The sequence below is a fragment of the Mirounga leonina genome, unplaced genomic scaffold (assembly GCF_011800145.1).
Source record: "Mirounga leonina isolate KUSES-001 unplaced genomic scaffold, KU_Mleo_1.0 Mir_168, whole genome shotgun sequence".
NCBI lineage: Eukaryota > Metazoa > Chordata > Mammalia > Carnivora > Phocidae > Mirounga > Mirounga leonina.
This window is the reverse complement of record NW_023270426.1, coordinates 16,853,470-16,878,797: the sequence shown is the minus strand read 5'-3', so window position 1 is coordinate 16,878,797 and position 25,328 is coordinate 16,853,470. Positions and strand designations below refer to the sequence as shown.

The following is a 25,328-nucleotide window of genomic DNA, read 5'->3' as shown; positions in this document are numbered from 1 at the left end:
CACAGCTAGTAAATGGGAAAGCTATTTTACTCCAGAGTTACAACAATATATACCTATATTATATTTCTTTTTTGAGGCAAGATGTGATAAATATCATATGAATTGTTTGGAAGTAGAGGTGGCCTTAAAGATCATGATAGGTAGATATATCATTTTACTAATGAAGAGATTTGTCCTTCAAAAAGTAAATGTTAGGGGTGGCTGGGTGGCTTAGTCAGTTGGGCATCTGCCTTTGGCTCGGGTCATGATCCAGGGTCCTGGGATTGAGCCTTGTGTCAGGCTCCCTGCTCAGCGGAGAGTCTGCTTCTCCCTCTCCCTCTGCCCCTCCCCCTGTTCATGCTCCTCCCTCCCCTCAAATAAATAAATAAAATCTTAAAAAAAAAAAAACCCCGAAAAACAAAAAGTAAATGTTGTATGTCTCCTGAGTCTGAATATATAGCTTTTTTGTTATGTGCTCACTCATGCATATTCTTGCTTATGCTCCCAGAGGGATCTATAACTTTCCAGGACATGCTCCTCTCTCTTTGACCTCAGGGACCATATTTAAATAGAGACAACTGAGTTGTGAAATCTAAAATTATGCCTCGTCTGTGGTAGCTTATTTTTCTTGTTGAGTTCTGTCGTTTTTGATATCATTTTTGACCAGTTAATTGTTTGTTTGAACTTGGCTTTGTTATAAATTGTGTGCTCAGCTTTGATCACTTCCTTTCTGGACTGAACTGTTTAGTTCCAAAATTCATAGTTTGCTTAACTTGTGATTCTTAGCAGATCATCCTGGTGTTAATATACTTCTTTACTGATGTCTGGTTCCTTTCCAACTCATTGCTCTACTCTACTGCTTGGTTGTCTATGAGCATATAATAAAATAGGTTCCTTAAGCTATTATACTGCAAGTCAATTACTTTGGTTTGTGTTGGGTGTGTTTGCACATGTTCGTGCATTTGTATTAGTCTCCTCATATTAGTCAGTTTTTTCTTTTTTAACTGTAGTGGTCCAGTGAATGTTATTAAATGCCTTGCAGATGCTGACGTCTGGGATCATGAAACTCCACGTCCATGATAGTGATGGCCTGGTTTGGTTTCCTGGGCTGCACATGGGCTGAGATCTTCACATCTGTTGGTATGGCCCAGGGAAGGTAGTATTCTCCACAAATGATTCTTAGTTCCCAGCTCAGGAATTAGCCTGCTTGTTTTCTATCAGGGTGGAAAAATCTCACCAATAAGTTTACTTGCAACTAGAACACAGTGAGAAAGGAGTTTTCAGACATTAATACTTTTCCTTGTAGAGGCCATTAGGGGCCTGAACCTCAACAGACCAAAGGTTTTTTTCTGGGAAACAGGTGTTTGTGGTGTATTTTCTTCTTGTGGGGTGTAGATATTGTCAGGGCCTTTGGGAATGTTCAAACACTTCTTGTGGAACGTCATTGATTGTGGGCAGAGTACATTTTATGGCCTGAAAGTCCTTTCTGCTGTTTTTCTTCATCACCTCAAACTTCAGAGTTTATTCCTCTGTGTTTAAATGGTTTTCTCCCCCATGGTTTCCAAGCTTACAAGACAAGATTACCCATAGGGTAAAAGGATGAAATAAAGGTCCCTCCCTAATGACAGAGATCACTGATTGGCTACAGTTGTTAATATCCCTGTGGAGTTCCTATATCTCTTTTCTTGGAGCTGAAGGATAGAATAATGGAACTATGAGATCTCCTTAACCAGTGAGACCCAGTGATTGAGAAAAAACTGACTCTCTCCTGGCTCAGGGGACCTGCCTCTTTCATTGGCACTTTTGTCCCAGTGAAGTAAGCTGGGAAGTCATCTGTCCAGTTCTGACTGGCCCTTTCTTCTGTCCTCTTGCAGGGCACATGGCTGGCTTAGTTTCTGTGGAAGAACAACTGGTCCAGCCCCTGAAAGAATATATCCTTTTGGATGAAGCCAAACTATCTATAATGATAAGGTAAAGGTAATCTGTTAGTCCTACAGTTTGCCTAGGACTCTGCCCTTCTCTGTTTCTAGACATGAACATGGTCCTCTAGGTTGCTCTAGTAGAAGTAAAGGCAAATCTCTGAAGGGACATACTTTAAATCCAGACCACAGAGGCCCTCCTGAAGATGTTCACAATTCTAAATTACAAAAACAATTCACTGTAACTGTTAGCAGAAACAATAGAAAGCAACATTAATATTAGAGCCCCAAGAACTGTTGACACTTATTTTTATTTTTTATTTTTTTAGAGAGAGAGCACACATGGGGGTGGGTGGTGAGGTAGGGGCAGAGGGGCAGAGGGAGAGGAAGAGAGAGAATCTTAAGCAGGCTCCATGACCAGCACAGAACCCGATGTGGGGCTCAATCTCAGGACCCTGAGATCATGACCTGAGCAGAAATCAAGAGTTACGAGTGCCTGGGTGGCTCAGATGGTTAAGCGTCTGCCTTCGGCTCAGGTCATGATCTCAGGGTTCTGGGATTGAGTCCCACATCGGGCTCCCTGCTCCTTGGGAGCCTGCTTCTCCCTCTGCCTCTCTCTCTCTGTGTCTCTCATGAATAAATAAAAATTAAAAAAAAAAAAATCAAGAGTTGGGACACTTAACTGAATGAGCCACCCAGGTGCCTCAAGAACTGTAGACACTTAAAAGATGAGTATTTATTTATTTATTTTTAAAGATTTTATTTATTTATTTGACAGAGAGAGACACAGCGAGAGACGGAACACAAGCAGGGGGAGTGGGAGAGGGAGAAGTAGGCTCCCTGCTGAGCAGGGAGCTGATGCGGGGCATGATCCCAGGAAGCTGGGATCATGACCTGAGCTGAAGGCAGAGGCTTAACAACTGAGCCACCCAGGTACCCCAAGACGAGTAGTTTTTAAATAATTAAACACATAAAAGAGAAATAGAAGACATAGGAAAACAACACAATTCGATTGTTAAAGCAATAGGGCACCTAGGAGCGCAGTCCACTGAACATCTGAATCTTGGTTTCGGCCTAGGTCATGAGCTCAGGGCTGTGAGATCATCAATCCTTGCATGGGGTTCCTTGCTCAGTGCGGAGTCAGCTTCAGATTCTCTCTCTCTCTGTCCTCTCCCCGCTCCCCCCACCACCGCATGCTCTCTCTCTCAAATAAATATATCTTTAAAAAAAATGGGGCGCTTTGTTGGCTCAGTCGGTTAAACAACCGACTCTTGATTTTGGCTCAGGTCATGACCTCGGGGTCTTGGGATCGAGCCTCTTTCAGTCTCCGCACTCAGCAGGGGGTCTGCTTGAGGATTCTCTCTCTCCGTTTCCGCCCCCCCCCCCCCGTCCCTTCCCTCACTCTGTCTCCCTCTCAAATAAATAAATAAATCCTAAAAAAAAAAAAAAAGCACCACACACGGCCCCACGGCCCCAAATGGGGTCACTTAGGCTGAGTCCCCAAACCAGGGCTTAATACATAATGTCACTGCAGTTTTAACGACCCCCAGAAGCATAGTTTTTTTTTAAGATTTTATTTATTGGGGCACCTGGGTGGCTCAGTTGGTTAAGTGACTGCCTTCGGCTCAGGTCATGATCCCAGGGTCCTGGGATCGAGCCCTGCATCAGGCTCCCTGCTCCACGGGAAGCCTGCTTCTCCCTCTCCCACTCCCCCTGCTTGTGTTCCCTCTCTCGCTGTGTCTCTCTCTGTCAAATAAATAAATAAAATCTTAAAAAAAGGATTTTATTTATTAATAGATTTTATTTATTTACTTTGAGAGAGAGACAGCATGTGCGTGCGCATGAGCAGGGGGAGGGGCAGAGGGAGGAGAGAGAGAATCTCAAGTCGACTTGTCACTAAACTTGGAGTCGGACGAAGGACTCAGTCCCATGACCCTAAAATCATGACCTAAGCTGAAATTAAGAGTCAGTTGCTCAACAACTGAGCCAACCAGGTGCCCGTAAAGATTTTTATTTTTTAAGTAATCTCTATACCCAACATGGGACTTGAACTCATGACCCTGAGATCAAGAATTGCATGCTCAGTGTGCCTGGGTGGCTCAGTCAATTAATCATCTGCTTTCGGCTCAGGTCATGATCCCAGAGTCCTGGGATCCAGCCCTGTGTCAGGCTCCCTGCTCAATGGGGAGTCTGCTTCTCCCTCTCACTCTGCCCCTCCCCTCTGCTTGTGCGTGCATGCATGCTCTCTCTCTTTCTCAAATAAATAAATAAATCTTAAAAAAAGAAAAAAAGAATTGCATGCTCTACCGAGCCAGCCAGTCACCCCCAGAAACATAGTCTTAATGTAACCAGTCAGTCTGGAATTTTTGTTCATCACCAAAGACCATACCAGTATAGCAGATTAGTATCAGATAAAATGATATTTAAGGCAAATAATGATTTTAGGAATACTAAACTTGTTTAGGTATTGTAATGTAGCATAGAAATACTAAAACATATATTTCTAAAATTACTGGCAAGAAATGATAAAGCCATAATTATTGTGGGATATTTTAATATACATACACAGCCCTTGATAGATCAGGCAAATCAAAACACGTTAAAGTTATATATGATTTGAGCAGCACAATGCATAATGAACACCTACAGAATCCTGTATGTTCATTTCCAGTGCATATAACATTAAAAAAAAATTCTCCACACACTAGGCCTTAAGACAAACCAGCTTTAAGAGTAGGTTATCAAGCAGACCATGTTCTCTGATGACCATTCTATGAACTTGGAAAATAAAAAAAGTAAGTTTGTGTTTAAAAAATTTGAAATATTCGGGGTGCCTGGGTGGCTCAGTCATTAAGCATCTGCCTTCGGCTCAGGTCATGATCCCAGGGTCCTGGGATCGAGCCCCACATTGGGCTCCCTGCTCTGCGGGAAGCCTGCTTCTCCCTCTCCCACTCCCTCTGCTTGTGTTCCCTCTCTCGCTGTGTCTCTCTCTGTCAAATAAATAAATAAAATCTTAAAAAAAAATTGAAATATTCATATAATTAGCTAATGAGTCAGTAATGATACCATCATAGAAATTAGAAAATATTTAGAGTGAAATGAATATAATAAAAATACTATATATCAAACGTTGAGATGCATCTAGATTGTTTTAGAATGACATTTACATCCTTAAATTCCTAAATTACAAAGGAAGAAAACTAGAATGAACTAAGTTTTGTTAAGTAGAGGAAAATTTGCATTGTATTTTAAGGTTCAAATGCTGTAATCACTTTATTTTTTAACTATAAAGTTGGTTTTACAAGGATTAATGTCCTCTTTATGTTTTGAATTTTATTTATTTTTTTAAAGATTTTATTTATTTATTTGACATAGAGACACAGCGAGAGAGGGAACACAAGCAGGGGGAGTGGAAGAGGGAGAAGCAGGCTTCCCGCTGAGCAGGGAGACCAATGCGGGGCTCGATCCCAGGACCCCGGGATCATGACCTGAGCCGAAGGCAGACGCTTAACCGACTGTGCCACTCAGGCGTCCCTTTATGTTTTAAATTTTTTTAAAAATATTTATTTATTTATTTTAGAAAAAGAGAGAGCGCCAGCAGGAAGAGGGGCAGAGGGAGAGGAAGAGGGAGAGAGGAAATTCTCAAGCAGACTTCCGGCTGAGCTTGGAGCCTCATGTGGTACTCAGATCTCACAACCCTGAGATCATGACCTGAGCCGAAATCAAGAGTCAGGTGCTTAACTGACTGAGCCACCCAGGAGCCCCTATGGTTTGAATGTTTAAAATGATTTTTATTTTTATTATCAGAAAGAAAATCAATCTCTTATGACAAACGCAGTTTACATCTTTAATGAGCATACACCTTTTCTATACAATTATTTTTTTAAATCTTCCTTTGCGGGGCGCCTGGGTGGCTCAGTTGTTAAGTGTCTGCCTTTGGCTCAGGTCATGATCCCAGGGTCCTGGGATCGAGCCCCGCATTGGGCTCCCTGCTCTGTGGGAAGCCTGCTTCTCCCTCTCCCACTCCCCCTGCTTGTGTTCCCTCTCTCGCTGTGTCTCTCTCTGTCAAATAAATAAATAAAATCTTTAATGACAACAAAAAAAACTTCCTTTGCTATAGCAAACACGTATAGACTCAAAGTTATAAATTAAATATATTTTGGAATTATAACAAGCATTTCATCATGACTTAGAACCTTGATTACATATAATGACAAGATAAAGAATAAAGATAAGGGGACCTGGGTGGCTCAGTCAATTAAGCGTCCAACTCTTGATTTCAGTTCAGGTCATGATCTCATGGTCGTGAGATCAAACCCCACATGGGGCTCTGTGCTGGGCAGGGAGTCTGCTTAAGATTCTCTCTCTCCCTGGGGCCCCTGGGTGGCTCAGTCGTTAAGTGTCTGCCTTCGGCTCAGGTCATGATCCCAGAGTCCTGGGATCAAGCCCCACATCAGGCTCCCCGCTCGGCGGGAGGCCTGCTTCTCCCTCTCCCACTCCCCCTGCTGTGTTCCCTCTCTCACTTTGTCTCTCTCTGTCAAATAAATAAATAAAATCTTTAAAAAAAAAAAAAAGATTCTCTCTCTCCCTCTCCCTATGCTCCTGCCCCATCCCTGCTCACACTTTGTCTCTCTCTCTCTCTAAAAAAAAAAAAAATAAGGATAGATATAAATTAAACTTTGTAAGAATAGATAATAAAGATTTGGAGACCTTTTCCTTATTGATCTAATTAACTGTAATCACAATATGATTTGTCTTTTCAAAATATCTGTAAGAGTCTTCTTTGCTTTCAGAGTTCTTTCATGCTGTTAACTGAGGCTTGCCAACAACCCCTGAGTTCATTTATATTTTTGTAGACACATTGAGTTAGCAATTGTGGGACTTACAGTCTTCTATTTCTACAGTGTCTAAATCAAAAGAGTTAGAAAAATAACAACAGAGAAAACCCTCAAGAAAGTAGAAGAAAGGAAACAATTAAGATAAAGCAGAAATTAATGAAGTGCGGCGGGGGAGGGGGGTGGTTACAATTTAGAGAATCCTCAAAACCAGAAGCTAGTAATGTTTGTAACATTAACAAAATAACTAATCATCTGGCTGAGTTGGTCAAGAAAAAAGAAGAAATACAAATAAGCATTATTAAAAGGAAAAATTGAGACGTAACTGTACATATAATGAATTTAAAAATGAACATCCTAATTCAAAAATGGTCAAAGGACTTGAATAGACATTTAGGCAAAGAAGATATGCAAATGGCCAACAAACTTATGAAAATATGCCCAGTATGCCCTAATCATTACAGAAATGCAAATTGAAACCATAGTGAGATACTACCTCACATGCATTAGGATGGCTGCTATTAAAAAACAAACAAAAACAAAAAACTATAAAACAATCAGAAAATAACAAACATTTGCAAGGATGTGAGGAAATTGGAACCTGTGTGCTCTGTTGGTAGGAATGTAAAATGGTGTAGCGCCCATGGAAAACAGTATGGCAGTTCCTCAGAAAATTAAAAATAGAATTCCTATGTGATCTAACAATTCCAAAGAACTATAGGCAGAGTCTTACAGACTTATTTGTATACCCACGTTCCCTAGCAGTATTATTCCACAGTAGTCAGAAAGTGGAAAGAATCCAAGTGTCCATTGGCAGATGAGTGGATAAAACACAATATGGTATTCACTACAGTGGTATGTTTTTTAGCCTTAAAGAGGAAGGAAATTATATGTGGTACATGCTATGATGTGGATGAACCTTGAGGACATTATGCTAAGTAAAATAACCCAGTCATAAAAAGATTTATGTTGCATGATTCCACTTACATGAGGTATATAGAATAGTCAGATTCATAAATACAGAAAGTTGAATGGTATTTTCCAGGGGCCAGCAGGAGAGAGGGAAATGGGGAATTGTTGTTCAATGGATAATAGAGTTTCATTTTTAAAATAAGATGTAAAAAATGTGCAAAGATTGTTTGCACATCAGTGTGAACAGAGGTAACTCTACTGATCTGTACACTTAAAAATGGTTAAAATGGTAAGCTTTATATGTATTTTATCATAACTAAAATTTTTTTATTAATAACGGATTTTATGCTAATTATATGCTATAATTACATCTAGCATATAATTATATGCTGATAATTTTGAGAAGTTAAATGAAATAAAATAGCTTAGAAAAATATAAATTACCAAATCTGAAAACATGAATAAACGTATAATTATTAAAGATGTAATTCAAAAATTTAGTTCTGCCTAAAAATGATAGTAATTACTGTTACTTTGGTTCCTACGATCTGCCCTGATTGGCTTCAGCCCTTCTCATCTTTTCCAGTGAGAGTGTGAGGGAAGAGTTGCTAGGGCAGGTTGGAGGCTATGGCCCTTCTTTATGTGGCCCCTAGCCACTTGGAGCTTTAAATCCTGCTGCTCCCCTACACACACCCTCTACTTTAGCCAGTCTAATCTCATCAGTCTTTCCCCAGTAGTTTCTGTTTTGAAATTGTCTTTGTATAGCTTCTGCCTAGAAACCTTTGTTTGCACTTGTATTTCCAGTTGTGGTCTATTTTTAGAGTCTGTGTAAAATCTAGGCTGCTCAAAGGCTTGATAAGACTTAGAAAGCTGTCTCACTTGCCTAGCCCTAGCCCTTGATTGTTCATGCTCAAAAAATGTGAACTTGACATTTCACATGCTTACTTCGCTGTTGCTCATTTTGCCCAGTCCTGTTTTGGACTTTCCCTATTGTTAACTGTTCCATATATTCTCCCTGGTGTGATGGGTAGTACCTGGACAGTTAGGGCATGAATCCAGGGTTTTTGAGGTTGGGGGGAAGGGGACAGTTACTTTACTAAGAGTGCTCACCTCTTCAGCTGGCTGCATAGGACTCCAGGGCAGGCTCTGTGTCTCCTCGCTGCTTCTCTAGGGTCTGATCACAACTCAATTCACAGCACTCTCCCTGGTCAGCTGCCTGACCTGTTAAGACTCCTGGATAGTTTCCTCAAAGTCCTTGAGAAATTTATTGTTTCTCAAATAAGTTTGATTGAGAAGTAATTTTGGAACAATGACAATGGTTTCATCACTGCCTGCCCCATTTATTCATGTTCTTAACATTCAGCAAATATTTAGGAATTACTTTTCATGTGTTAGACACTGGTTTTTGGAGCTAGGCTAGAGCAGTAAAAAACAACCAGTAAACAGATAAACAGATGTAAAAACCATGCATTCACCTTGCAAACAAAATTAAGGCTATATAGAAATATTTTTAAAGTAGCTAGAGATACTTTTGGTAAAGGTAATAACTTTTTTTTTTTTTTAAGATTTTATTTATTTGAGAGAGAGAGCAAGCATGCGGGGTGGGAGGGGTAGAGGGAGAGGGAGAAGCAGATTCCCCCCTGAGCAGGGAGCCCAACACGGGTCTTGACCCCAGAACCTCGAGATCATGACTTGAGCCGAAGGCAGACACTTATCTGACTGAGCTGCCCAGATGCCCCAGAAGGTAATAACTTAAACAGGAAAATGTAATGTCACATGTGAAAAATCCCAAGTTCAGGCAGTTTTAGGGCTGGTTGATCGAGAGGCTCAACAATATTATGAACTCAGGTTGTTTTTATCTTCTTTCTGCTGCTGTTAACATATCTGCTTCTCCTCAGATTAACTCTCTTCAACCAAAATGTCTTTAATAGTTTTAGGTGTCCTGTTTAGACATAGCACAATATATAGCCAAAGAGCCATCTCTTACTTTTATTGGTGACATTGAAAAAATCTTTACTGATATCTCCCAGTAAGCTTATGTCTAGCCTAAATTGCATTACATGACCATTCTGAAGCAAGTCACTGGCAAGGGAGGGCAGAACCACCTTGATTAGCTTAGAGCCTTAGAGTATTCAGTACATGGACAGTGAATGGCTCTAGCTCTCCTTGAAGCAAATTGCTGTGTTTCCATGTTTTCACAGGAAGCTGGAAGGGGATTACCAGCATGAGAGCAGGGTTGGCAGCAACATGACAGATGTAGGAATAAAGACAGTAAAAAGCATTCATAATCTACCCAGTGGAGATAATCATGATGTCTGTGTACAGACTTTTTTTTTTTTTGCATACACTGACCCAAAATATATATGTATTTCTTTTAACCAAATTTAGTTAAATTAAGTTTTAACCAAAATTGGGTCGTAATAATGCCTTGGTAGCTAATGCTATTCTGTTAGTGAATACAGATTTCTTTATCATTTTAATGGGTGCTATTTTTTTATTATGTAGCTGTGTCATAATTTAATAAATTTCCTTTCCTTGAACATTTTAAATACATGGAAAATGCTTTAGTGAACAATTTGTTAAAACATCTTTGCATGCTTTCTGATTTTTTTTCTGGGGGCTAAGTCATAGGAATAAAATTGCCAAATTCTAGACTAGCAGGGTTCCTTCAGAAAGATTATATCTAGCTGACTGGGTGTGGATGTACTTATCTTCTTTCCCAACTTACTCAACTAGATCTTGCTGACGTGTTTGCTGATCTGTGAGGCAATTATAGCTTAGTGATTAAAAGCATTGGTTTTGGGGTTACACCTACCTGAGCTTATACCCTAACTCTATTATTTACCAATTGCATGACTTCGGGAAGTCATGTAACTTAACTTCTCTGAGCTGGTTTTATCTGTATAATTGGAGGTGGGGGAGGTGTTCATATTTGATAAGTATTGATAGTTGGGAAGATTAATGGTCATAATTTTTTTTTTAAAGATTTTATTTATTTATTTGAGACAGAGAGAATGAGAGAGAGAGAGCACATGAGAGGGGCGAGGGTCAGAGGCAGAAGCAGGCTCCCTGCCGAGGAGGGAGCCCGATGTGGGACTCGATCCAGGGACTCCAGGATCATGACCTGAGCCGAAGGCAGTCGCTTAACCAACTGAGCCACCCAGGCGCCCGGTCATAATGTTTTTAATTCCTTATTCTAGGCCCTGGTACATAATAAAGTCACAATATTTGAGATGTGCTTTTAAAATTTATTATAAAATCTCTTAATTTTGAATTAATTATTATTATTTTCTCATTTTTTTTCCCTCAACAAATCCCATAGCTGGGCTGAGAAAAGAGATGCACTGAACCTTGTAATACCTAAAGACAAGGAAGACTTGGGAAAGTTAGTGGATGTATACAAGGTGCTGAAGCATCTAAATCAAGATGGGTCATTAGCAGAGAGCTTTGTCTTCCAGGACCCATCCATTGGTGAGCTGAGCTGTGTGTGTCTGCGTGTGTGCACATCTGTGCATGTGCACACTTGGGTGTACACATGTGTACATGAGCTTTCCCTTATATTTCTGAACCTCTTTCTGAGCTTGTGAGGGTATTTAAGAATGTATTCCTTGAAACCTTATTAGATCTCACAAATAAAACCATCAAAACCTGGAGAATTTTTTAGAGACTGATATTTGATGTATTTTAATTTCTTTAATGTTCCTTGGTCTCTTTAAGCTTCCTATTTTTTCTTGTACCAGCTTTTGTCATTTTGTATTTTCTAGTTTTTGAAATTTATTAGCCTGTACCTATTCCTATATTTATTTCTTTGTGATATTAAATATTGTTAGTATTATTGATTATTTTAATTCTTTTTAAAAAATGTTATTGATTGATTTTGAGAGAGAGAGTGCACGCATGAGTGAGGGGAGGGGCAGAGGCAGAGGGAGAGAGAATCTCAAGCAGACACCACACTGAGCCACCTGCCCTTTGTAGGAGCCCTATGTAGGACTCGATCTCACAACTATGAGATCATGACCTGAGCCAAAATCAAGAGTCAGACACTTAACTGACAGAGCCACATAGGCGCCCCTGATTATTTTCATTCTTAATTCACTGCTGATTTATATATTTTTTTCTTGGCTATCTTGACTATTTAAAAAAACATTCTTAAAGAATCAGCTCTTGGTTTTAGTTTTTTCTGTTCTTTATTTTATTGTGGTAAAATATACATAACATAATATTTATCGTTTTAACCATTTGTGAATGTATAATGCAGAGGCATTAAATACACTCACAAGATAGTGGTGTTTCCATTACCACTCTCTATTCCAAAACTTTTTAAAAAATCATCTTCAGCATAAACTATATAACAATTAAACAGGGGCAGGTGGCTCAGTCGGTTAAGCATCTGCCTTCGGCTCAGGTCATGATCCCAGGGTCCTAGGATTGAGCCCTGCATGGGGCTCCTTGCTCAGCGGGGAGTCTGCTTCTCCCTTTCCCTCTGTGCTCTCTCTCTCTCAAGTAAACAAAATCTTTTAAAAAGATGGTAAGGATGGTAAATTTTATGTTATATGTATTTTACTACAACTAAAAATTTAAAAAAATATATATGTAACTGGCCTAAGGATACACACATAAACCAATGGAATAGTACAGAAAGCCCAGAAATAAAACTTTGCATATATGGTCAATTGATTTTCAACAAGAAAGCTATGATTGTTCAATGAAGAAAGGATAAACTTAAGATTGAATGCTGTTGGGCGCCTGCTGGCTCAGTCAGTGGAGTGTGCGACTCTTGATCTTTTCTAAGTCAAGGGTCCAGTTTCATTCTTTTGCATGGGGTATCCAGTTTTCCCTGCGGCATACATTTTTTAAAAAATTTATTTTAAAGAAATCTCTACACCCAATATGGGACTCAAACTCACAATCCTGAGATCAAAAGTCACACACTCCACTGTCTGAGCCAGCAGGCGCTCCAACAGCATTCATTCTTAAGATTATCCTAATATATATCCTAATATATTCTATATTAATATAGGATTAATATAGGATTAATAAAATGGCATCCCTATGGCCATTTGTATATCTTCTTTGGACAAATGTCTGTTCAAGTCCTTTGCCCGTCTTTTATTATGTTGTTTGCTTTGTTGTTGTTGAGTTTCAGGAATTCTTATATTGCTCTTCTACTTTAGGTCTCTATGAATTTGACTACTCTAGGTAACATATATGTGGAAATTGCAGTATTAGCTTTTTTGTGAGTGACTTATTTCAATTAGCAGTTGTCCTCAAGGTTCATCTGTGTTGTAACATGTTCAGAATTTACTTCCTTTTAAGGCTGAGTAATATTCCACTGGATATGTATACCACATTGTTTTTATCCACTCATCTGTCAATGGACATTTGGATTGCTTCCACATTTTGTCGGTTATGAATAATGCTATTATGAATATGAGTGTACAATAAGTCTTTGAGACTCTGCCTCCAGTTCTTCTGGGTATATATACCCAGAATTGGATTTGCTGGATCATTTAGTAATTCCCTTTTTAATTTTTGAGAACTGCTATTCTCTTTTTCATGTTTTACATTCCCTCCAACATGCATAACAGTTTCAGTTTTACCAAATCCTTTTTATTTTTTTTTAAAGGTTTATTGATTTATTTGAGAGAGAGAAAGAGAGTGTGCGCTCATGTGTGAGTGGGGTGTTGGGGGCGGGAGTTGGGGAGGGGCAAAGGGAGAGGGAGAGAATCTCAAGCCCACTCCCTGCTGAGCTTGCGGAGCTGACATGGTACTTGATCTCATGATCCTGAGGTCATGACCTGAGCTGAAATCAAGAGTCCCATGCTCAACTGACTAAGCACCCCAACACTAGTTATTTTTTGTTTTTGTCTTTGATAACAGCCATCCTAGTAGATATGAGGTAGTATCTCCTTGTGGTTTTGAATTGCATTTCCCTAATGAGTAGTGTTGTTCGGCACCTTTTCATGTGCTTATTGGCTATTTGTCTGTCTTCTTTGGGGAAATGTCTTTTCAAGTGCTTTGCCCATTTTTTGATCAGTTTTTTGTTAATGTTGGTCAGTTATATTGTTTTAATTACGGTAGTAGCTTTGTAGTATGTTTTCAAGGCAGTAAGTGTAAATACTCCAACTCTATTCTTCTTTTCAAGATTGTTTCGGCTACTCATGATCCCTTGCAATTTTAGAGGAATCTGAGGTTCAGCTTTTCCGTTTCTGGAAAAAAGATTTTAGGAATTTTGGTAGATTGTATTGAATCTTTAGATTATTTTGGGTAGTATTGACATATGAACAAGAAGTCTTCCTATCCATCAACATGGGATGTCTTTCCATTTATTTAGGTCCCTTTTATATTTCTTTACACAGTGCTTTATAGTTTTTAGTGTACAAGTCTTTCACCTCCTTGGTTAGATTTATTCTTAAGTTTTTAATTCTTTTAGATGCTATCATAAAGGAATTGCTTTCTTTTTTTTTTCAGGATTACAAATGAGGCAATTTATTAACCCAGCATTTGTTCTAATGCTTCTTATTGGCAGCTGCCATCTGTCGGGTGATTCTGTCCAGATCTCTCTGTCCCTGAGGTGTCAGTTTGCGGTCCCCATCTTGGTCCTTTTCCACCATTTTCAGCCCCTCTAGGGCATGGAGGACCTTGCGGGCCACGCTCTTGGAGTCTACTGAAGTGGCTGGGCATGACTGCGTTTCTCTGACGTCCTGGGTAGATCTTGGTCAAGGAGCAGACCCCAGTGCCACCCCGGAGGTACAAATGCCATGCTGTGGACAGTTTGGGTGTAGACCAGTTCTCATCATAGGGAGCAAGCTCTTTATGCTTGGCCAGAGCTCTGACTAACTCCTGCTGGTTCATGTCTTTGGCAGGAACCCCAGGCATCGTGCGGCCTCCACCAGCCAGGGGAAAGGGGGGTGGAATTGCATTCTTAATATACTTTTCAGATTGTTCCTTGGTGGTATTTGGAAACGCAATAGCTTTTTATGTGTTTATCTTGTACCCAACAACTTTGCTGCTAGTTTATTAGCATGACTAGTTTTCTTGCAGATTTTTTTAGGATCTGTATAGGATCATGTCATCTGTGAGTAGAGATTGTTTTACTTCTTCCTTTCCAATTTAGATGCATTTTACTTCTTTTAGTTGTCTAATGGCTGTGGCTAGAACTTCCAGTACAGTGTTGAATAGTAGTGGTGAAAGTGGGTGTACTTCTCTTGTTTTGGATCTTAAGGGAAAAGCTTTCAGTCTTTCACCAATAAATATGATGTTAGCTTTGGGTTTTCCCCAAATACCCTTTATGGTGTTAAGGAATTTTCCCTGTATTCTTAGTTTTATGAGAGGGTTTTTTTTTTTTAATAATAAAAGGGTGCTGGATTATGTTTAATGATTTTTCTGCATCATTTGAAATGATCATGTGTTTCTTCCCCTTTGTTGTATTAATGTGATATATTGTAATGATCAGCTTTCTTGTGGTAAGCCACCATTGCATTTATGGAATAAATAACACTTTAATGTGAATAATCTTTTTAACATGCTGTTGGATTTGATTTGCCAATATTTTGTTGAAGATTTTGTATCTGTATTCATAAGAGATATTGGTCTTTAATTTTCTTCTTGGAGGGTCTTTATCTAGCTTTGGTATTAGGGTAAAGCTTGCTTCATAGAATGAGTTATAAGTGTTCCCTTCTCTTCAATTTTTTGGAAGAGTTTAAGGGGGATTGGTATTCATTCTTCCTTAAATATTTGGTGAGATTCACCAGTGAAGCTTTTTGGTCTAGGACTTTACTTCATTGAGAGGTTTTTGATTACTCCTTCAATCTTTGTACTTGTTATGAATGTTGAAATTTTCTATTTCTTCTTGCATCAGTTTAGGTAACTTGTGTGTTCCAAGGAATTTGTCCCTTTCTTATAAGTTATCTAACTTTTGGTATACAATTGTTCATAGAATTCCCTTATGCTCCTTTTTATCTCTGAAGGTTGGTACTAATGTTCCCACATTCTTTTCTGATTTTGGTTATTTGCAACTTGTGTCTTAGTGTCTTATTTTCTTTGTCAGCCTAGCTGCAGATTTGTCAGTTTTTGTTAATCTTTTCAAGGAATCAGCTTTTGGTTTTATTGATTTTCTGTACTGTTTTTCTGTTCTCTTTTTTGCTTATTTCTAGTCTAACCTTTATTTCCTTCCTTCTGCTACTGCTGTCATTTGGCTTAGTTTGTTCTTCTTTTTCTAGTTCCTTAAGTTGTAAATAAGGATGTCTATTTGAGATCTTTCTTTTCTCATGTAAGCATTTATAGCTGCAAATTTCCCACTTGCCGCTGCTTTTGTTGCATCTTATAAGTTTTGTTATATTGTGTTTTCATTTTCATTCATCTCTATTTTCTATTTTCCTGTCTAATTTCTTCTTTCACCAATTGGTTGTTTAAAGAGTGTGTCGTTAATTTCTCCATATTTGTGAATTGTCCAGTTTGCCTTCTACTGATTTCTAACTTTATCCTTTTCTAGTCACAGCAGGTATTTTGTTATGATAACTGTCTTATAAAATCTGTTGTAGCTTATTTTGTGCCCTGACATATGATCTGTCCTGGAGAATGTCTCATGTAAACTTGAGAAGAATGTCCACTTGAGAAGAGTATTCTGCTATTGTTGGAAGGATTGTTCTATACATATCTCTTAGCTCTAGTTGGCTAATTTTGTTACTCAAGTTCTCTATTTCCTTATTCATCTTTTTTGGTTAATTTATCCATTATTGAAAATGGGATATTGGAGTCTCCAGCTATTTTTGTAGAACTGTCTATTTTTCCCTTCTGTTTTGTCAGTTGTTGCCTCATATATTTTGAGGATCTGTTATTAGGTGTGTAAATGTTTATAATGTTTTAGCTTCTTGATGTATTAAACCTTTAATAGATATATAATGTCCTTAGTCTGTTCTAACTTTTATAGATTTATGGATTTTTTCTCTTTGCTCAGATCTGCTTTTAAACCCCTCTAGTATATTTTTTAAAATTTCGGTTATTGTACTTTTCAACTCCATAATTTCTTTTGAGCTAATTTTTGTAACATTTTGCCATTTATTGCCATTCTCATTTTGTTCATACATCATTTCCTGTCTTTGTTCATGTCTTCATTTGGCCCTTTGAAAACATCTTAAAGAGAATTTTGAGTCTTTTTCTTGTGGTCTGGGTTTCCTTGGATACATCTGGGTTTCCTTGGATGCAGTATGTGTTGATTTTGTTCTCTTGAATGGGCCATACTTTCATATTTCTTTGTATGCTTTTGTTTTCTTAGTTGAAAACAATATATTAATTTTATAATGTGGTAATTCTGGAAACAAGATTCTCTCTCTTCCCCAGGGTTCGAATATTTTGTTGTTGTTATTATAGGGTGTCTCTGTGCTCAGGAGCAGCCTGAGATGAAAGTAGGGTTTTCTTATAGTCTTTTCTGAGTCTATGTCTTTCCCTGGGCATGCACATTGACTTTGTAAATTCCATCAAATATGCAGTTGTTTTTGAATGTCCATAAAAATAGATGTGCTTCTTTAAATCTCCTGGGCATTGCTTTAGCTTGCAAGGATTGGAACAATGCTAGCCAGCCTCTGTACCTCCACGATATGAATCAGGAATCTTCATTCAGAACTGAGAGTCTTGACATTTGGAGGATAAGGTTTTTATTACCCACTCTGGCTTCAGCCATGCCAGAAATGTGGGTTGCCTTAGGGATGGGTGCTGCAACTCTACTGAGGTCTGTAATCAAATGATATTAATTACAATTCACCAGCCAGGCTTTCCCCTGGAAGTTGCGAACTTTCAATAGTCACTTCAGACAACTTTTGGCAGTGCAGTTATTGTCTAGGAAGATAGATTCCTGGCTTTTCCTACTTCAGTATCTTCCCTTTTACTCCAGGCTGTGTTTTTTATTCATTTTTTCCCCCTCTCTCTTCCTTATACTAGGTAATTTGACCTGCCTTCAAGTTCATTGATTCTTTTTTTATGCCACTTCAAATCTGCTGGTGAGCCCTTCTAGTGAATTTTATATTCCAATTCTTGTATTTTTCAGTTCCAGAGTTTCTATTTGGTTCTTTTTTATACTTTCGCTCTCTTTGATATTCTCTCTTTGGTGAGGTATTATTCTTGTTTTTTTTTCTTTAACATTTTAGATATGGTTGCCTTTAATTCTTTGAAAATACTTATTATAATAGCTGGTTTAAAGTGTTATTAACTAGGTCCAGTGTGTAGGCTTCCAGACTGCTTTTCTTCTGTGTAGGAGCCATACTTTCCTGTTTCTTCGCATTTTTTGTATTTTTAGAGTGTGAAAATTGCACATTTTAAATAATATAATATGAGAACTCTGGAAATCACATTCCCCTTCATCCCACTCCCAGGGTTTGTTGTTGTTTGTACTGTTTGTTTAGTGACTTTCACACTGTAAATCTTTAATGTATGTATTCTTTTTCTTATGTGACCACTTGATGGTCTCTGCTTGGCTAGCTTGATGGTCAGCTAATTATTGGACTGAGACTTCTGAAAATATCTGGAACCAAATGTCTCTCAGCCTTTGCTGCAGGACCCTGTGTGGGTGTCAGAGCACACCTTCATTATTCTGGCAGGCAGTCTACAATTCTGCCTTAAATTTCACATCTTGCCTGTGCAGAGTCAAGGACAGTGGGACTTGAGAGATTAGGGCCTTCTTAGGTCTTTCTTGGTAATGTACACAGCACTGTACATGTGTATGGCATTCTAAAGTCCTAGTCTGTGTTTGAGTACTTCAAAGCTCCCTGTGAACATCTTGCATTCCCCAGTTTTTACTTCGTGCTAAGGGTTCTGATGAAAAAAGTGGACAACATGCTGGAACAGATGGATAATGTAAGGAGAAAGTTGGAAACTTGAAGAAAGTTTCAAACGGAAATGGAAGAAATAAAAATACTGTAACAGAAATGAAGATAGCTTCGAAGGGCTCATTAGTATACTGGGAAGGGCTGAGGAAGGAAGCAGTGAGCTTCAAAGTTGTGTTAACAGAAACTTCCCAAACTGAAGAGAAAATTAATGTAAAAAAAGAACAGAATATCCAAGAATCGTGGGGAAATTACAAAAGCTATAACGTATGCATAATGAGAATAGCAGAAAGAGAAAAAAGAGAAATATGAGTAGAAGAAATATTTGAGATAATAATGGCTTAGAATTTTCCAAAATTAATGTCAGATATCAAACCATAGATCCAACAAGCTCAGAGAACACCAAGCAAAAAAAAAAAAACAAAAAAAACCCAAAATTCTACACTTAGGAATATCACATTGAAACTGCACAAAATAAAAGACAAAGAAAAAGTCTTGAAGGACGCCATAGGGAAAAAAACCACCTTACCTATAGGAGAATAAGGATAAAAATTACATCAGATTTCTGTTCAGAATTATGTAAGCAAGAAGAGAGTGAAATATTTAAGGTGTTGAAAGAAAAAAAACTACCAACCTAGAATTCTGTATCCAGTGAAATTATCCTTCAAAAGTAAGGCAAAGTAAAGACTTTTCTCAGACAAAAATTGATGGAATTGTTACTGGCAGAACTACCTTGCAAGAATGTTATAAGAAGTTCTTTACAGAGAAGGAAAATGATACAGGTCAGAAATTTGGATCTGTGTAAAGAAAAGGAAGAGTCTTTGAGAAATTAATGAAGGCAAAATAATTTTTTTTCCAAAATAATTTCTTTTACTTGTCTTACTTACACCTGGTCTAACAGATAACAGTTTGTTCAAAATAATAGTAGCAGCAATATGTATTATGTGATTATAGTTTATGCATAAGTGAAATGAATGACAGCAATGTCATAAGGGATGAGAAGGAGAAATTGGGAATACTCTGTTATGAGGTACACATACTAGCCATGAAGCTGTAGAGTGTTTCTTACAGGTGGACTTGGATTACTGGCAAACTCTCAGGCAACCACTGAAAGTTTTTAAAAAGATATATAAGTGATATGCTAATAGGAGATAAAAAATGGAATCATATAAAATGCTCAATTAATTCCAGAGAAGGCAGAAAAAGTTTGGAAGACAAAGAAACAAAGAACAAGGGCATTGAATAGAATAACAAATATAGTATGTATTAATCCAATATATTAAAAACACTTTAAATGTGAATAATCAAAATTCACCAATTAAAAGATAGTTACTATCAAGGTGGATTTAAAAATACAAACAAACAAACAAGACCCAACCACATGTTGTTTGTGAGAAACCTGTTGTAAATACAAAGACACATATAGATTAAAAGTAATATGTCAGAGAAGGACATACGAAACTAACACTAATCAAAAGGAAGCTGAAGCAGGCACTGGCTGGCTCAGTTGGAAAAGCATGTGACTCTTGATCTCAGGGTCATGAGTTCAAGCCTCACATTGGGTACAGAGATTACTTAAATAAAAACCTCAAAAAATAAAAAAAAAGCTGAAGTAGTTCTATTAATTTCAGACAAAGCAGATTTCAGAGCAAAGAAAAATTATCAGTGATAAAGAAGGGCATTATGTATATTAAAGCAAATTGAATTAGCAATTAATAACCTTCAAAACAGAAAGCACCAGGCCCAGATGGGTTTACTGTGAATTCTACCAAACTTTTGAAAAAGAAATACCAATTCTCTACAATATCTTCCAGAAGATAGAGACAGAGGAAGCATTTCCTAACTTATTTTATGAGGACAGCATTACTATAATACCAAAACCAGAAAAAGGCATTATAAGAAAGGAGAACTACAAACATATTTCTCATGAACATAGATGCAAAAATGTTTAGCAAATAAATTTTAGCAAATTGAATTCAGCAAGGTAAAAAAATAATTATACACCATGACCAAGTGGGATTTATTCCAGGAAATGTAAGACTGGTTCAACACTCAAAAATCAGCTCAAGGTACTCCATTACATCAACAGGTTAAGGAAGAAAAACGATACCATTTAACAGATGCAGAAAAAACATTTGACGAAATTCAGCACTCATTCATGATTTAAAAAAAAAAGAAAACAAACAAAACTCCTAAAACTAGGAATAGAGAGAAACTTCCTCAACTGGACCAAGAACATCTGGGAAAAACCTACAGGTAGCATCAAACTGGTGAGTTACTAGATGCTTTCCCCCAGTATTGGTGGTATTGGTGAAAGACAAATATTCAGTGCAATAAAATAGAGAGCCCAGAATTGGCCCACATAAAACTGATCTTTAACAAAGGAGCAAAGGCAATTCAATTGAGAAAGAATAGTTTTCAACAAATGGTGCTGGAACAACTGGATATCTACATGCAAAAAAAAAAAAAGTTGGGATGTCTCTCTTCTGTTATCTAAGAGTTGTTGTTTTTTTTGCATTTTTAAAAATTTTATTATGTTATGTTAATCACCATACATTACATCATTAGTTTTTGATGTAGTGTTCCATGATTCATTGTTTGTGTATAACACCCAGTGCTTCATTCAATACGTGCCTTCTTTAATACCCATCACCAGACTAACTCATCCCCTCACCCCCCTGCCCTCTAGAACCCTCAGTTTGTTTCTGAGTCCATAGTCACTCATGGTTCGTCTCCCCCTCCAATTTCCCCCCCTTCATTTTTATAGGATTGAATTATTTCTACTTATATATTTGATATATTTTCATGTATGTCAAAGTTTTAAATTACAAATTCAATTTTGTCAATAAATATTGGTCTTAGGATTTTCTTTATTTTACTCGGTTTTTGTCATTTGTGTTCTTCAGGTGATTTGTGCATTTTATATAAATTGTCCTATTTATTGATATAAAGTTGTTTATAATCTCATTGTTTTTTTAATGTTATGTGGGAATCTATAGTGATACTTACATTCCTGATATTGGCAATTTTTTTCTTCCAGTATTTTTTATCAGCTTAGCTAGAAGTTTATTAATTGTATTGATTCTTTTTGAAGAACCATCTTTTGGTTTCATTGACTTCTTTGGTATTTGTCAGTTTTCTGCTCTCACCTTATTTATTCCCTTCTACTTATTCTGGGTTCAGTATTTTCTTTTGTTTCTAGCTTCCTAGAGGGGAAGATTGCATCACTGATTTTTGACATTTCTTACTTTCTAATATAAGCATCAAAAACCATAAAATTCTCTCTGAGCATTGCTTTAGCTGCATCCCACAAATTTGCATAGGTTGTATATCCATATAACTCAAAAGTATTTTATAATATCTCTCGTGATTTCTTCTTTGACTCTAAGTTAATTTAGAAATGTTACATTTTCTAAATTTGGGCTCTTTTTTTTTTTTTTTTTTTTTTTAAAGAGAGAGAACATGCACCAGAAGGGCGGGGAGGGGCAGAGGGAAAGAGAGAGAATCTTATGCAGTTTCCATGGCTGAGCCCCATATGGGGCTCAATCCTGCAGGGCTCAATTCCACCGCCCTGAGATCATGACCTGAGCCAAAATCAAGAGTTGTACGCTTAACTGACTGAGCCACCTAGGCATCCTGAGGTTATTTTTAGATATCTTTTTTTTTTTTAAATATTTTATTTATTTGACAGAGAGAGAGATAGCGAGAGCAGGAACACAAGCAGGGGAAGTGGGAGAGGGAGAAGCAGACTTCCCGCCGAGCAGGGAGCCCGATGTGGGACTCGATCCCAGGACTCCAGGATCATGACCTGAGCCGAAGGCAGACGCTTAACGACTGAGCCACCCAGGCGCCTGTATTTTTAGATATCTTTATATTATCACTTTTTAATTTAACTCCATTGTAGTCAAAGAGCATTCTCTATATGATTTCAATGTACTGATATTTATTGAGACTTGTTTTATGTCCAAGTATATGGTTTTAATTAATGTTTCATTTGCACTTGAAAATAATTCTAATTTTGTTCTTCTTAGGTGGAGTATTTTATGTTAGAAGGTTAAACTTTTTGATAGTGTTGCTCAATTTTTCTATATTCATACTGATTTACTGTCTTTTTGTTGTATCAGTTACTAAGAGAACATTTTGAAATATGCAACTATAATTGTGGATTCTATATTTCCCTTTTTAGTTCTGTTGGTTTGTTCCTCAGTTGTTGTTTTTCCTGAAGCTATGTTATTTAGCACATGAACATTTAGGATTGTTAAAACTCCTTGATTAATTTCTCCCTTTTTATTTATGAAATATCCTTCTTTATCCATGGCAATATTACTTTATTTTAACTCTATACTTTGTTTGATGTCAATATAGTCAGTGATTAGTTTTTGCATGGCATATCTTTTTTCATCCTACTTTTAACCTATCTGTGCCATTACGTTTAATGCTTTTCTTATGGACAGATGGGCAGAAAAGAGTTAACATGGCAGGTCTGAGACCACTCTTCTTAGGAAGGTCTGCTTGTAAAGTTGACCTTTGAGTGGAACCTCCTACCACTCTGTGATAGTTGTGACTCACTGTGCCTAAACTGCAAACAATGGATTATACTGAATGCCTGCCATCCTCTCAGAGTCTCTTATGGTATGGGTTAGGCAGAGCTGGTAAGCAACCAATATATAGTGAAAACCTTTGGCACTGGTCTCTAATGAACTTCCTTGGTAGACAATATTTCATATGATTTGTAGCAATTGTGAAGAATTAAATGCTTCTTGTGTGACTCCACACCTCTTGGAAGTTTGCACCTGATTTCCTCCAGACTTTTTTCCATGCTCCTTTTTTCTTTGCTGATTCTGTTTTGTATTCTTTTACTGTAACAAATGATATTTATGAGTACACCTGTACAGCAAGACATGTAAATCTTCCTAGTGAATCATTGAACTTGTACCTGTAGGTGGTCTTGATATCCCTAATACAACAGTAGTGAGATGGGTTCTGCTCTTTTATCCAGTTTTATTATCTCTGCCTTTTAATTGGGGTTAGACCATTTACATTAAGTATCTAAATATTTTGGTTTAAATCTACCATCTTACTATTCCTTTTTCTTATTATCTTCTTTTTTCCCTTTCTCCTTTTTTTCTATCTCATTTTGAATTAACAGAGTATTTTTATTAATTTATTTTATCCCCACTGTTGGTTTATTAGCTCTGATTTTTTGTCTTATTTTTGTAATGGTTGCTTTGAGGTTTACAGCATGCATCTTTATCTTATCAGTTGGCCTTTACATAATATTATACCTCTTTACATAAATATGAAAGCCTTCTATAACACTATGCCTCCATTTTTTCATTCTTTTCCTTTTTGCTGTTACAGTAAAACATTTTTCTTGGGCATACATTATGGACCACACAGTATCTTGCTATTATTTTTGCTTTAAATAGTCATTTTTAAAAGAAATTAAATAATGAAAAATCTTTCTTATATTTAATCACATAATTACCATTTATAGCACTCTATTTTTTTGTGTATATACAAGTTTCCATTTGGTATGATTTTCTTTCTGCCTAAAGAACTTTACTTTTCTTGTAGTGGAGGTCTGGTGATGAGCACTTTTAACTTCTCTTTGTCTTAAAGATCTTCATTTCACCTTTATTTTTCAAAGATCTTTTGTATAAAATTCAAGGTGGGCCTTTTTTCTCTCAACAATTTAAAGGTGTTCTTTCTTTCTTTTTTTTTTTTTTTTAAGGTTTATTTATTTGTTTGAGAGAGAGAGCCCATGCAAGGGGAGGGGCAGAGGGAGAGGGAGAAGCAGACTTCCTGCTGAGCAAGAAGCCTCATGTGGGGCTCAATCCCAGGACCCTGAGATCATGACCTGAGCCAAAAGGAAGAGTTGGACGCTTTAGCAACCCAGCCACCCAGGTGCGCCTAAAGGTGTTATTTCCATTTCTTTTGACTGCATACTTTCATGGTCCCAGTGAGCTATCTGTTGTCATTTTTGACTTTGCTCCTCTGAATATAATAATTTCATCTTCAGCTCTGTTTTTGTAAAAGTAATTTGGTTATGATGTGCCTTAGTGTGGTTTTCTTTGTGTTTATTATATGTGGATTCTTTGATCCTCTTGAATTTGTATAGTTTTTATCTTTTTGAAAAATTTCAAAAATCACTTCTACACTTTTTCACTTCTCTCATTCCCTCTCTTCTGTTTCTGGGAATTTAACTGCATATGTATTAGACTGCTTTATATTCTCCCACAGGTCACCAAGGCTTTGTTCCTTTATTTTTGGTGTTTTTTTAAAAATAACCTCTCTTTTAAAATTTGGAATGTTTCTTTTTTTTTTTTTTTTAAGATTTTTATTTATTTATTGAGAGAGAGAGAGAATGATAGAGAGCATGAGAGGGAGGAGGGTCAGAGGGAGAAGCAGACTCCCTGCTGAGCAGGGAGCCCGATGCTGGACTCCACCTGGGACTCCAGAGTCATGACCTGAGCCGAAGGCAGTCGCTTAACCAACTGAGCCACCCAAGTGCCTCTAAAATTTGGAATGTTTCTGTTGCTGTTTTCATTCACTGATGTTTTCCCCTGCAGTGTCTGACATGTTACTAATCTCACCTAGTGGTAATTTTATGCAGATACTGCATTTTTGATCTCTAGAAGTTCCACTTAGTTCTTTTTTAAATAATATCTATTTCTCTCCTAATTGTGTTCAAGTTTTTCTTTATATCCTTGTACTTTTTAATTGTATTTATAATAGCTTTCTTAAAGTCTTTGTTCATCATCTGTCATTATCAGGTCTGTTTCTTTGGATTGATTTTTTTTCTCCTGATTATGGTCTGTGTTTTCCTGATTTCGTCCCATGTCTGATGATTTTTTATTGGA

The 25,328-nt window shown here is 37.4% G+C and overlaps 1 protein-coding gene and 1 pseudogene across 2 annotated transcripts in view; one reads left to right on the top strand and one right to left on the bottom strand.

Annotated features, from left to right (window-relative positions):
* The first annotated feature begins 506 nt into the window (after nt 1-506).
* Nucleotides 507-25,328, top strand: part of LOC118016613 (prolyl 4-hydroxylase subunit alpha-2-like) — a 57,757-nt gene continuing 32,935 nt past the window's right edge. The window contains exons 1-3 of one of the 2 annotated variants that reach the window (XM_035014076.1): nt 507-1,119; nt 1,854-1,950; nt 10,968-11,116. In XM_035014076.1, the coding sequence (XP_034869967.1) occupies nt 1,056-1,119; nt 1,854-1,950; nt 10,968-11,116 (310 nt within the window). In that variant the 5' untranslated portion in view covers nt 507-1,055. Of the gene's footprint in view, nt 1,120-1,853; nt 1,951-10,967; nt 11,268-25,328 lie in introns of those variants that run through there. The other variant, XM_035014075.1, reaches the window with a different exon arrangement.
* On the bottom strand, nt 14,135-14,632 carry LOC118016614 (annotated as a pseudogene).